Raw genomic sequence first — 13,529 nt, forward strand, 5'->3', positions numbered from 1 at the left:
GGGAACTCAACTCCTACCCCGGGCAGCTCACCTATCCCCTTATGCCCAGGGGAAGGGTATCAAGCCGTTTGACAGCTGATGCTAGCTGTCAAAACGGCTTTTACGCTGAAACAGGCGGGAGGCAGCAGCAGCTGCGTCCGACGAGGTCGCCTGCCACCGGAAGTCCCCCGGCAACTGGCATCTATTTACAATGGTTGCAGCATCCTGGAGACATATGGTTGCCATTTGCAATTTTTCAGGGAACGTCTCACAAACAAAGTCAATGGACAAAGTTATATTCACTTAATGACAGTGTGATTCATTTAATAACCACTATGATTTCCTTTACAATCATGGCAAAACAGGTTATAAAATTAGGCATGACTCAGTTAATGACTGCATCTCTTAGTGATAGAAGTTCCAGTCGCAATTATGACTACCTGTATGAGAACAATATTAGAAAACTAAATAGCATATAAATAAAATGATAAAGTATCCACTATTTTTAATGACACATTTTCTTTGCAATATAGGATCTCTACTTGAACATTATTAATAATTTTATTAGCAAGGGGATTTGGGAATATCTCATAAAATATATTTGAAATTTTTACAATTATATCAAAGTTTTACATGCTTTTTTAATAAGATGTTGGGTCTTGACAGTTTTTTATTCCTCTGAATATGTAAAATGTTTCAATTTAGAGCACATAATTTTCTTAACCAAGTAAATATCTAGAGTATTGTTTTATTATTATTTTTCTTTTAAAACATTGTGAATCAACAAAGTAGATACAACAAGATAACTAAGTAATTTAGAAATAACAAAATTGATGACTGATAACAAAACTTTTTTTTCTTTTATTTGGCTTATCAATCTGTGCTCTTCATTATTATTTGTAGTTCCACCCAAATTTGTGATAGATTAAGAAATAAATATTTTCTTGCTTTAAATTAAACTTGATCCAAAAGTTTTCTTATCCCCATATAAGAAAATAATTATTTAAGACCCAATCTTTACAACTGATTATCAGATAATTATTCTTGTGACCTTTTATTATCTAAATTCACATATTAAGTAATAGGCAGCACTTGTAATTTCTCGCTTTTCCTAAATTGAATTTAGATTTTGTCCTAAGTTTGGTCATTTGTTTGAATTCAAATCTCAGTTAGTTGATCACTAGAAATTTGATTCTTTGTATTAATTTGATTGTTTGTATTCAAATGGAAGTATACTACTAGCTTTTGGAAAACAGCCTGGGTTTTTCAGATTAATTATGCAAGTATTAAAGTGTTGAAGCTTAGCAATTACTAAAGTGAGGTTCTGCTGGATTTTTGGTAAGAACCTCTGCCTTTTGGAAAGTTTAAAGAATGGAGAGCAGTATCCTATAATGCAGAAAGCAATGGGATCTTTTTCCTGTAAATATTTGTAATTCCATTTGCACTATCATTTTGTGTACTTTGCAGTCACATCAACCAGAAAACTCAATTTGAAAACCCAGTTTTGGAAGCAAAACGGAAAAAACAGCTAGGACAGACTGATGGAGGCGTGTCAAATCCAGGTGCAGTTTTCAGTGGCTACTGTTAAAATCTGAAATGTACTTAAGAATATATACGTCATCATAATCACCATGTCTCTTTATGCTAGCTTTCTGGAAACAATTAGCTAATATTTGTACTGGTATAAATTTGAATTTAAAACAATTCCTGACATTTATATTTTTATGATTTTAACATATTGTTTTCTATGCCAACTTAATAATGTAAATAATTTTTCATCCAAGTACTAACACCAAAGATTTGCTGCTAACTGTAGGCTTTGTTACTCACTGAAAGCATTTTAAAAATGGCAGATTATAAAAAAAGAAAATAAATGTTCTTAGACATTTTTCATCAAATAAGCAAAACATCCCAGCTATGTATCTTTAAAGTTCTTTTCTCTGTGAAAGAAGCAAGAACATAATACTTTTAATGATGAAAGTGGATGGATGGATGGAAGGAAGACTTTGATATGTCCCAGCATTAGGTGTTTATAAAGAGTTATTTAACAGAACAGAATAGAATAATATAAACCTATCCATGTTTTTTAATGTTGGTCTGCATCCAGAAAGTTTTTATCTGACATTTCTAAATAGTTTATCACTGCAATATTAATTGCCTTAATCTGCACTCCCAGTTTTTGAACAGACAGGCCTAAAAGCATTTTCTTTGTGTGCAGAACAAGCAAAACCTTTCTTTACTCGAGATCCATCCCAGTTGATAGGGACACTAATACGAACATCACTGAAGAAAAGTACTATGGGATTTGGATTCACAATAATTGGTGGAGATAGACCAGATGAATTTCTACAGGTGAAGAATGTATTAAAGGACGGACCTGCTGCACATGATGGCAAAATTTCATCAGGTAAACTTGAGGTTTTACAATTTACACTGTAGTTGGACCACAAAGAGTTTGGTATTTTAGATATTCAGGAACAAATCCTTTTTTTCTTTCCCAATTAAAATGCATTTTTTATTACTAAAATTTCTATGGACCGCCCACCTTAAGCTCATAGTTCTTGGCAGCTAGCAATATAGAAATATAAAAATACAATGAAAAAAACTATAATAAATACAAAATGCAAACGCTAAGGCTCCCCATAGAGCATATTGATAATATCTCATCCATGCCGACCTTATCCAGTGGCCTTATGTAGATGTTAAATAGGAGTGGAGAGAGCATTAAAGCCTGATGCATACCTTTAGTTAGGTGCATCATAAGGCAACAATTTTTCAATCAAAGTACCTCAAATGGGCTTACTTACAGAATACATCCAAAATCTGACAGCCATGATACCTATGGAATTGAAATTTGACAAATTTTATAAAGCATTTTATGATATAAAAATGATCATAAGATATTTTATGAGATCATACAAAATGTATGTAAACATTTCCCGTGGTCAACTCCTGATGTTTGACTGTGCTATACAGTTCAACATAAGCTACTTTTAAAGCAAATACATTTCTGAATATCCCTGATTTTTTAAAAACTTTACAAATACATTAGAAGCTCTGCTGTTGTTGAAGGCATTGAGGAATCTGGTAAGGAAATATCTCTGAAACGATGACCCAAGGGTCATGGGTTGTATACTCTAGCAATATATTTGAATAAAAAAGTCATATATAATTTAGACTTCAATTCATTAGCACATGAGTCTTATCCTAACATTCTGTTTTTCACTTTTGAAGCACATAAACATTCCCCAAATCCAAAGAAAATGATGTCAAGTCTTAACAAATACAAATTAAGTTCAAAGCAAAAAAATTGATTGGGAGCTGCCCAAAGTTTTTTGTAAGATGGATGGCTATTTAAATATGATAGATAGATAGATAGATAGATAGATAGATAGATAGATAGATAGATAGATAGATAGATAGATAGATAGATAGATAGATAGATAGATAGATAGATAGATAGATGTTAGTAATTCTCCACAATGAGGTTACTAAGATTATTTTAATATGTGCAAATATATTTGTGTTAATACTTTATTCATTTTTAATAGGTGATGTCATTGTAGATATAAATGGTACATGTGTCCTTGGCCATACCCATGCTGATGTTGTCCAGATGTTTCAATTAGTTCCCATCAATCAGTATGTGAATATGACGTTGTGTCGTGGATATCCTCTGCCTGATGAAAGTGAAGATCCTGTTGTAGATATTGTTACAGCCACTCCTGTCTTAAATGGCCAGCCAGTTACAAAAGGAGATACCTGTATACTCAGCCAGGATTTAATCCCAGGAACAGTGATTTTGGATCACAATAGTAAAACTGGACATATATTAGTCAATGGACGCCTGAATGGTCCTTCAGCAATAGACTTTGGAGAAGAAAGGGCTACAGGGTCTTCTTCGGGATGTTCTCAAACAGAAATGGTCACAATTCCTCTGATCAAGGGACCTAAAGGTTTTGGATTTGCAATAGCTGATAGCCCTGCAGGACAAAAGGTGAAGATGATTTTAGACAGCCAGTGGTGTCATGGACTTCAGAAAGGGGATGTAATTAAAGAGATTTATCATCAGAATGTACAGAATTTAACACACATCCAGGTAGTAGAAGTACTGAAGCAGTTCCCAGTTGGAGCAGAGGTGCCACTGCTTATCCTAAGAGGAGGTATGTAATGAATTTGCTATAACTTAAAATGCCTGTGTTGCGTTCAAACACAATGTAGTACTTCTTAATACTATCTAGTGACATTGACAACAAAATGCAATGATGCCAAAATGATGGCATATGATATAATCTTGCACATTCTGTGATTACTTTTTTTGCATCAGGACATCTGATGCAAATATGCATTTTGGAATTTTGACAAAATGCACATATTATCTTACTGTGGTTGCCCATATTGCTACTCTTAAGTTTGTATTTGTATTTCTACATTCATGGTAAAAAATAATGTAAAAAGCATCTTCTCATCTCTTTTCTATGAGTCTTTCAGAAGATGCAGTGAGTGCTTCTATAGGTCAAGTATCTACACATTTCTCCAAAGGCAAAATTCTTTTCCATTTATATCTGATTGGCAAGACTTTCATAGGAACATAAATATGTAAAAGTTGTATACTTAGTGGTGCCATGTAAAGACCTCACTTGTGGTTTGTTGATTGTCTCTTTGTTTGTCTTGGTCCACTGTCTTTTTATGTATATGGCTTTTTATTGTTATTTTGACTTCTTAATCTCATGTCAGTAAGGATCAGTTAACCATTGTAAAATATCATATAAGCTTGTTTTCATTTATGGGCTTGATATTAATATTGGCATTACTACATAGAGTTATATATAGTTATATTTGTGATAATTGTATTTTGAAATGGCAATAGATTCTGTTAGCAAAGTTTATTCAATACAAATTGATCGTTGCTGACATGGCTAAATTGTACAAATCCACTGCCAAACATTGCTGGGTCTATATGTTGTTGAGGATAATGTAGAAGTGTAATGGTAGAAAGTGTTTGTTTTTTATTCAGTAAGTCACATTCATGCATCTTTTAAAATACATTTGGTTATTAGTTATCATTGAGCATTCTATTTGTACTAAAACTGTCAACTTCTCCTGTAATGTAGTACAGTAGCTGTTATACTCCCCATTTTTGATCTATTGATCTAATTAAAATATAAAAATGAATTGGAAAATACCATGTTATTGATATGTTTATGTCGATCAACTGACTCTTCACATTGTCCTTGGGAAAATTTGGAAGTTTGCCATTAATTGCAAATACTCTCTTGATGCAGATAAATTCATCTTTAAATCTTTTTGGAATTGGTAGAATGGTAATGGACCAATACAAAATAGTGCCTATGACATCTTAAAATTAAAAGCAATTTCAAACATTGGAATTGGAGGGGGGTGGGCTTTGAGTTGGGGGTTTTTAATATATATTTTTTGAACGGGAATATATGTGAGTGTGTACATGTATGTAAAAATTGCTGTCCCTAACATTCAAGTGCCATTAAGACATGTTATCACAGATATATGAGGGAAATCTACATTGCCAGGTGAGTCCCCTTGCTTAGAATTTTAGCTTGGTACTGAGATGGGTGGACAATTTATAAATCCTTTTAACTTAGTCATGATGTTTTTTTCATAATAGAATGATTAGCCCAGATTTTTTCTGATTATATATATATTTAAAAAAACAGCCTCAGAACATGTTATACAGTACATGAATGAGTGTACAAGAGCAGATAACATGGTAACTTATTTAATATTTATTCACTAAAATCTTTTCAAGGCATACAATCTATCATTGAAATTCACTTTTCAGATTGGGGTATTGAAAATAACAAGAGGAGAAGTTTTTAAATACTGGTTTGACTTAGTCATTATGTTTACATTAATTCCCTCCCATTTATTGTGATAGGCAAAGGATATGTGGGAAAAGGGATTGTGCATTAGTAATGTTTAGTAAGAAACAGAGGTCCTTCTAATAGCTTGAAAGGACTATTATTGTTGCTTACCAGTTGAAAATCTTTGGATGTAATATCTGCAGTAAAAATATTTTTGGTTCTTGTTTCCAAGAAGTCTTGATAAGTTGCCAAGTGAATATATTGATAGCTAGACAAGACTGTCAGATTATAAAGGTCTAACTCTTTTGTTTTGATATTCAGGATAGCTTTGTTTAATGCTATAGATGTGAAAGAAAAAGGTCTTTCTGTGTACATGTGGGTGCAGATGTAGCAACTGTTGGCGTGATCCTGAAAAAAAAGCCATTGTTTTAAAAATATAGTGACAGTGTTTTTGAAAGCACTCATGTGCTCCGAAGGTGCTCTGTCCTTCTGAATGCAAAACACTGCATAGCTTTAAAACATAGAATAGGAATACTCTGATTGATTATATTAATGTTTATTTTCTGTTTTAGGACTTTCCTCACCTACAAAAACTCCCAGTATTGATAATGTGAGTATAAATAGAAGTTTTTGTAACATGTCTACCCCTACCTGTAAAAAATGTGTAGAAGGTCTTGTTGAATCATTTTATTAGGACTTCCTTGAGATTCTTTTTTAACATTCATATATTTAATCTGTACAACAGTTATGGGAGGAAAAACAATTCTGACTTCCACATTTCGTGGTGTAAAACTATTGTAAATATTCATTCAATAATTGCAAATTTGCTATTGGCTTTGCTCAATTTTAGATGAAGTAACATTTTCTACTTTTGAAGTAATCCCTTAATATTCAGTCTTTTTAACTGATTTGCAATAACTGTGTTCTTCATTTGTTCACCTTCTGAGGTCAAGGTTGTGAGCAGAAGTTTTGTTTATTGACTGTACTGATAATAAACTTTATTGATATTAAAAAGTATCACATTAAAGGAAAATCTGAACTGATTAGTTGTAATGGATGAAATGCTTTCTTACAAACTATATGAAAACAATGACTCTTTGTTCTCTTAATATGCTTTGGTGAGAGAAATGAAAAAAGTACAACACAAGAATGAACTAGAGGGTTCATGTCAGGAAGCATGTTCCAAGAAAACTGTGTCATAAAGGAGCAAAGCTTAAGGTAGCTGAATTGTGGTCAAAACATTTGTTCTCAAGATTAGCTATCAGTCATGGGATTAAGGTGTGTGAGGGAGATAAACACAAACTACTGTTACTCCTATTTTTTTTCTGGATGCACTATTAAAATTTGAATCTGCATTCTAAGATAGCTATACAATGGAAAACCCTGTCTATGCACTATTTTTCTAGCATGAGTTCTTTTATTTAAGTCTCAAATTGTTTGATGCTGTATCCCCCTAAATGATAAATAAATTTGTTTGAAGCCAAATCCATCAATTAAACTAACAATTGTATTAAAGCTAAGACTGGGCAAGAAATAATTATTCTAATTACATTTAATAATTAAAGTTTAATTTATGTATGAAATAAAAGCACAAAACCTTATAATTTTAATGAAAGTATTTTATAAAGTTTTCTTTGTAAAGAAATCAAACTGAAAAGCACATTTTTAGATGAGAAAGATTGAGCTTGCTTGGTTTTATGTTATTCTTGAAATCTAGGTTTTCTGTTTGAAACAGCTAGTCCCATTTCTCATTCCTTGTTTATTTTGGATCAGTGTTGTTCTTTATATAGCAGCAGTTACAGTTTGTCGTCAGGCTCTCCAAACAGAGCAGGAAGAAATTTTGAAAGTGATTTGGGTTTGAGTGAACATGCCTTGAGGTTTGCACATGCAAACCTGGAGTCCAAACTCACTTGGACAAGCCAGCTGCTTGGTTCTCCAGATAGAGCAGAAGTGAGTACTTCCAGCAGTCAAGCAATCAAATCACATTTCTGGTTTGCTTGGGAATGTTCATTTGACCAGACAGAGTGGGAATAAATTCTGATAGCAATCCAGCTGTGCAGTTGCCACCCATTAATATTTCAAAGTTTCCTCTTTGCTGTGCTTCATCTACCAGCTTGTCCAGGAAGAGCAGGAGGGGATTCTGACACTGATAGTGCTTTAAAGCTTAATATTAAAAGTATTAAATTATTAAATCAATGATGACACGATGATCACTGCATTGCAGTGAATATCAGCCAAGTTGCTATACATTGTGCGAATTGTAAGTTCCAGTTTCAGGGATAGAGCTATGGTGTTTTGCAGTAGTCAAGACTATATGTAAATATTTAACCTATGTTTGCATACTTGCTGCCAAATTTAACAAGCTTAAGAAGGGTTATAGTTGGCACTTTAGATATAGTGATACAAAGGCACTTTTTATCATAGCTGTCACCTGCAAATCTCGGGGTTGCTGAAAATCAGGAAACATTCTCCGAGAGCATACTTAATCTTTCAGAGGGAGTTCAGCCTGTCCAATGCAGGCTAAATCTCAGTTATCAGGTATAGATGCTATATAACAGTATTTCCACCATGTTTCAATTTAATTTTAATTTGTTCTCCCTCATCCAACCCATTGTCAATTTTTGGTAACATTTATTGGTACAGTTTGCCTTCCTAGAGTTTAAAGTTTGAAGCTTGATTTAGCCACTCATGTATAGGGGTTACCGCATACCTATACTGCAAAGGGATTAATGGAAAAATAAACTGTAACAAGTCCAAATTATTAGTTTCACCCAAACGTGTTTGGAGCTAAGAAATTCACTATCTTCTTGGCCACATTTCTCAGAAATTGAGTATTTGAAACTAACATGCACAGAACTTTTAGATGAAAAGTTCGTCTAGGCAGGGTTGGAGCAAAGTACATCTCACTTGTAAAGAGGCACTGATTATCTTCCTTAGCCCCAAACAAGTACTATTCAGGCCACTTCAACAAGCCAAAAAGGGTAGTCTTGACTAACCTTGTCCACAGCTCTCAAGATGTATACATTAGAAATATCTAAGATAACAAGATAAATTATGGTCATTTCTGTATTTCATAGATCAACTAAGATTTCAATAATATTTGCAACTTACGAGAAAGAAGACACACCAAATGATCCAGATCCATCCATTTCCTGGGTCTTACTATTTTAACTAGTCATCTGCCAGTGTAGAGATTAGTGCTAGTCACCAAACTAAAACTCACTACCCACTGTTATTTATGTAGGATAGGCTTTCTCAACTGGGTGTTTCGTAACCCTAGGATTCTGCGAGAGGTCACTAGAGGCTCCCTGGGAGATCATGATTTATTTTTAAAAAGCAGAGATTGAACAAATCTCCAACCCCAAACCCTGGGTTGGCCCACTAGAGTGTGTGTTGACCTCGGGTGGAGGTAAGGATTGCACAAAGGGATGGAAGCGGAGAGGTATACAAAGCTGAAGCCGAGAAGTGAGAAGTGAGCCAAGCCAAGCTGAGGAGGAGTAGCAGAGAATGTGCACATGAGAGAGTGCATGTGCTGGGGCTTTGCTTGCCAGCCTGTCTTTCTGCAGGTTCAGTGGCCTGGTGTGGCGGGTTTTCTATCTCAGGGCAGGCACAGGAGATCTGGGACCGAGCATATATAGTCACCGATGGCAGCAGAATCTACCGAAAAGACAGGGGAAGAAGGTGGGGGAAAGGAAAAAAAATAATTTCTTTATTTTTAGTTTAAGAACATTGTTAATGCATATATGTGGGCCTACCCATAAAATGAATATAATAATTTTGAACTTCTGGCCTATATTTGAGCCTGTATGTGCAGGGGTTATTGAAGGCTTGAAAAATATTTAAAGGTTCCTCCAGGCTCAAAAGGCTACGAAAGGCTCTAGGACGTTGGAATTAGATAATGCTTTTCCACTTTCAGTTTATAGTTGCATCCAAAATGAATACCAAACCCAGCATGGGCCCTGCTTTATGTACATAAAGTTAGGTACTCACTGAGACAGTTCTGTGGTCTTTTGTGAAGACATGAAATCCTGAGGTTCTCCTAAGCCTCAGGACAAGAATTTTAGGGTAATTCAGTACAATGCTTGAGATAAAGTTAGCTTAGAAACAGAGAGACCTTATATAGTGGAATGGAGAGTACACTACAGATATCCTTTTAGTAGGAGGACTGTGCAGGTCTAGCTCTATATAGTCAAAGCTCACAAATTTTCAGTTGGATCCTTTCACCTCCTTATTCTCTAGTCACAGCCTGTTGCAGTCACCAGAGCTGGCCAACTTAGGGGCCAGAACATTGTCTACCTTACCCCATGCCCTTTCTTTCAGCTAGATCTTTAAAATGCACATTGAGTCAGTACTTTCCCCTGTATTTAATTCCAGATCAAGTGATTGGTTAGAATGCCACCTGATCCTGACAGATTGCAACCTCCCTTCATATACTTGCTTGCATACAATCTCCATTGTATTGCATATATGCCTCAAATAGAGGAAAGTTACATAAAATACCAAAATAAGGGCATGGAAATATTTTGATAAGCTAACCTAAACCTAGTGTAGATTTCTCCCCCTTGTCTTGTCTATAATTATGAATTGTATACATTGGTATATCCTATTATCTAATTATAGTAGATGTATAGTATATAGAAAGACTTCATCCGTGTATAATTACATTTTTCGGAAACAAATCTGTTGGGAGTTTATGACATGTGAAATTGAGATATCTTCTCTGAAATATATTTTATCATATTCTGCCACAATGTTGCTATTGTTAGATTGGATGAGTTAATTATTCATACTTAAAATTTCAAAGAAGAATATAAGAAAGTGAAAGATGCAATACTAGAAAATTTCAGGAGAAATTCAGGAGATGTTCGAATCGCATTAAAAAACCCGAAAATGTTTATTGAAGAGTGTTTTGCGCATCTTTCTATTTACTTGTTTAAGACAATATTCATTTTTGCAACCTATTTTATATGAATCTTATTTATTTCAGAAAATAAATAAAGAGGAAAATTCAGGAAGCTTAGAGGCCATTGGTGAGCCTGTTCCACATCCAATGCCTTTTCTACCTACTTCTGTGAAGTCATCTTCTCCAAAGCTTGACCCTTCCGAGGTTTATCTGAAATCTAAAATATTATTTGAAGATAAACGTAAGTACATAAACTTGATTTACTTGCTGCACCAGGGTTTTTTGTTTTCTTTTTCTTTTTTTAAGGAAAAGCTTTCTGATTTCTGCATTGTCAATATCATCCCTAAAAGAGATGGATTTAATTTTACTAATCCACAGCATTCATATTCCCCAGCTGTAAACATTGCTTTAAGCTTCTGAAATCTATTGGATGAAAGTGATTGCTTTGAAACCATCTTCAAAGTGTTGGACATCTTCAATGTATTATCTATAAAGGCTCAAATTGTAGATGTATTCAGGGGATGAAATGATCTAGCTGGCAATAAAACATTTTCAGTGAAAATAGTCTTTTAAATTGTGTTAGGCTTAGAATTTATTTCTCCAATCATTCATGTTTATTCCTTCCCTACCCTGAAATCTTTTTTTTTCTTAGGATGTGACCCTAAGCAAATGAGACAATTTGCTTTCTTTTGCTTTTTAAGTCCTCCTCCCCCAAGATTTCTCTTAGGTAGGGCAAAGTAGTTACTATAAGTAGTCCTCGCTTATCAGCTGCCTCTTTCAGCAAACATTTGACACTCCGATAGTCCTGAAAAAAACCTTAAAACTAATGCTGCATTTTCGATATTCGTATTATCCATCAGTCATGTGATTGCCATTACAGTCAGTACATGTTGTCTGGTGCCTGACTTATTGTTCTCCTCCCACTTTCCCTATTGTGTGCTTGCTTACTCTTTTGTAATCCCTTTTTTCCAGTCTTTCTGCTCTATATTGGAGATAAGACAGATCAGGCCAAGGGGAGATTGCCTACAGAAATCACTTGATATTTTTCTCCCTCTCCCCCCAACTGAGTAGAGAGATTTGAGAGGAAGAGAGGAAGCAAGGGAATATACCAAGCTATTTGTGTAGCACACTCATGGCTCCCAGCCCAATGCAGGCTTAGGACTGCCAACATCATTGCATTGCTTTAAATGTGTGTCCCCCATTGTGTGTGCCTGCTTACTCTCTTGTAATCCCTTCATCTCCGGTGACTATAAATACAAACATTAATCCCCTTGCCTAATTATCCCAGTGTCAGATGAGCATTCCAAAGGCTGGGAGAGTGGTCACATGATTTAGCACTTAGTAATCACTGCTTAACGACAGAGCTGTAGGTCCCAATAGTGGATACTAAATGGGAACTACCTATACTGTGCTACCTAGGAACCTAAAATAATAAATTATTTTTTTAGGGTCCATGTAGTTTGCAAGACAGAATATATCAGATTAATAAGTACCAATTGTTGTTTTTGAGAACACACTATAATGGGAATCAATATATAGTGACCTTTCGCCTTTTGTTCCCAGCACCTGAAGCAGAAGCACCATGTGCCTCTGCTATCTTCTTTTCATATATTTCCTGCCTGTGGTTCTCTGAGCCTTTCAGTGTTGCACTGTCTTCATAAAAGTATGTTGCCTTTGTAAAGCTGTTCTATCATTCTGAATATTTTTTTCATAAAGCTGCACTGTCTTCAGAAAGTTGTGTTGTCTTTGGAAAGCATTTTGAAGACAGTGTAGCTTTCCGAAGACAGGATTGTGTTACGAAGCAGTGTTTCAAAGGCTCAGAGAGTCACATGTAGAAAACATTTGGAAGAGAAGCTGGATCCAAAAAGGAGACAGCAAAGGCAGCAAAGTTGCTTTTGCTTTACCTAAGGTGGCTGAGTCCAAAAGATCAGTATAATGAACTGGGAGAGAAAGCAGTTGGGGGGTTGAATGCTTGCTGGGGGCTTCATGGGGGCTGCCGCTTGGCATCACATTGCTGCGGTGAGCTGAGGAGCATGTGAAGCAACCTGGAGAAGTTGGAACACTGGAGTAGCCTGGCAGTCACAGATCCAAAAAGGAAGCAGCAAAGGCAGTGCGATGCTTCTGTTTCAGCCGCAGCAAGTAGGCACAAAAGGTGAAAGATTGGTGTGGGAAACTGGGCAAAGAAGCAGCTGGACAAATGAATGCTTGCTAACTTGCTGCGTGGGATGGGAGAGCTAAGGCTTCCTGGGAAATGGCAAGCAGCCGCAAAGCCACATGGGGCTGTTCTGGGGCTGTTTGCCTCCCTGCAAGGCAGAGCGCATGGTAGCCAAAGGGCAGAGATGAGGGGGAGATAGGCGAGTGTGGGCACTTACCTTACTGAGGCTCAAGGCTGGGAGGAACCAAACCTGGAAGGACTTGGATTGGGATAGGTACTCATTTTTATTGATTGATTGATTTTTAATTAATAACAAAAAAGGAGCAAAACACAAAGATAATATTAATGAAGATACATACATTGCCAAGGGGAGTGAAGAAAAGAGCATGTAAAAAACTTTAAGAAATACAAGAAAGGAAAAAATAATAATATGAATACTCGCTTAATGACCCACTATTCTTGATTAATGACCACAGTGGAAAGTTCTGAGATTGCCATCTAAATCAGTGTGGTCACATGACATCTCATTTTATGACTGCATCAACTTATGGTGACAATCAGGATCCAATTGTGGTTGTAAGTCAAGGATCATCTGTACAAACATTATATTAGATTTTGTTTGATTTTTATATGGATCTAATAAAGTATGTGT

At 35.4% G+C, this 13,529-nt stretch overlaps 1 protein-coding gene across 1 annotated transcript in view; it reads left to right on the forward strand.

Moving 5' to 3' along the window:
• Positions 1 to 13,529, forward strand: part of MAGI3 (membrane associated guanylate kinase, WW and PDZ domain containing 3) — a 97,112-nt gene that overhangs the window by 56,458 nt on the left and 27,125 nt on the right. The window contains exons 8-12 of the mRNA XM_015819938.1: positions 1,447 to 1,541; positions 2,198 to 2,386; positions 3,531 to 4,142; positions 6,392 to 6,429; positions 10,807 to 10,963. Of these exons, the coding sequence (XP_015675424.1) occupies positions 1,447 to 1,541; positions 2,198 to 2,386; positions 3,531 to 4,142; positions 6,392 to 6,429; positions 10,807 to 10,963 (1,091 nt within the window). The remainder of the gene's footprint in view (positions 1 to 1,446; positions 1,542 to 2,197; positions 2,387 to 3,530; positions 4,143 to 6,391; positions 6,430 to 10,806; positions 10,964 to 13,529) is intronic.

The sequence above is a fragment of the Protobothrops mucrosquamatus genome, unplaced genomic scaffold (assembly GCF_001527695.2).
Source record: "Protobothrops mucrosquamatus isolate PMUCROS unplaced genomic scaffold, P.Mucros_1.0 scaffold1021, whole genome shotgun sequence".
Classification (NCBI taxonomy): domain Eukaryota; kingdom Metazoa; phylum Chordata; class Lepidosauria; order Squamata; family Viperidae; genus Protobothrops; species Protobothrops mucrosquamatus.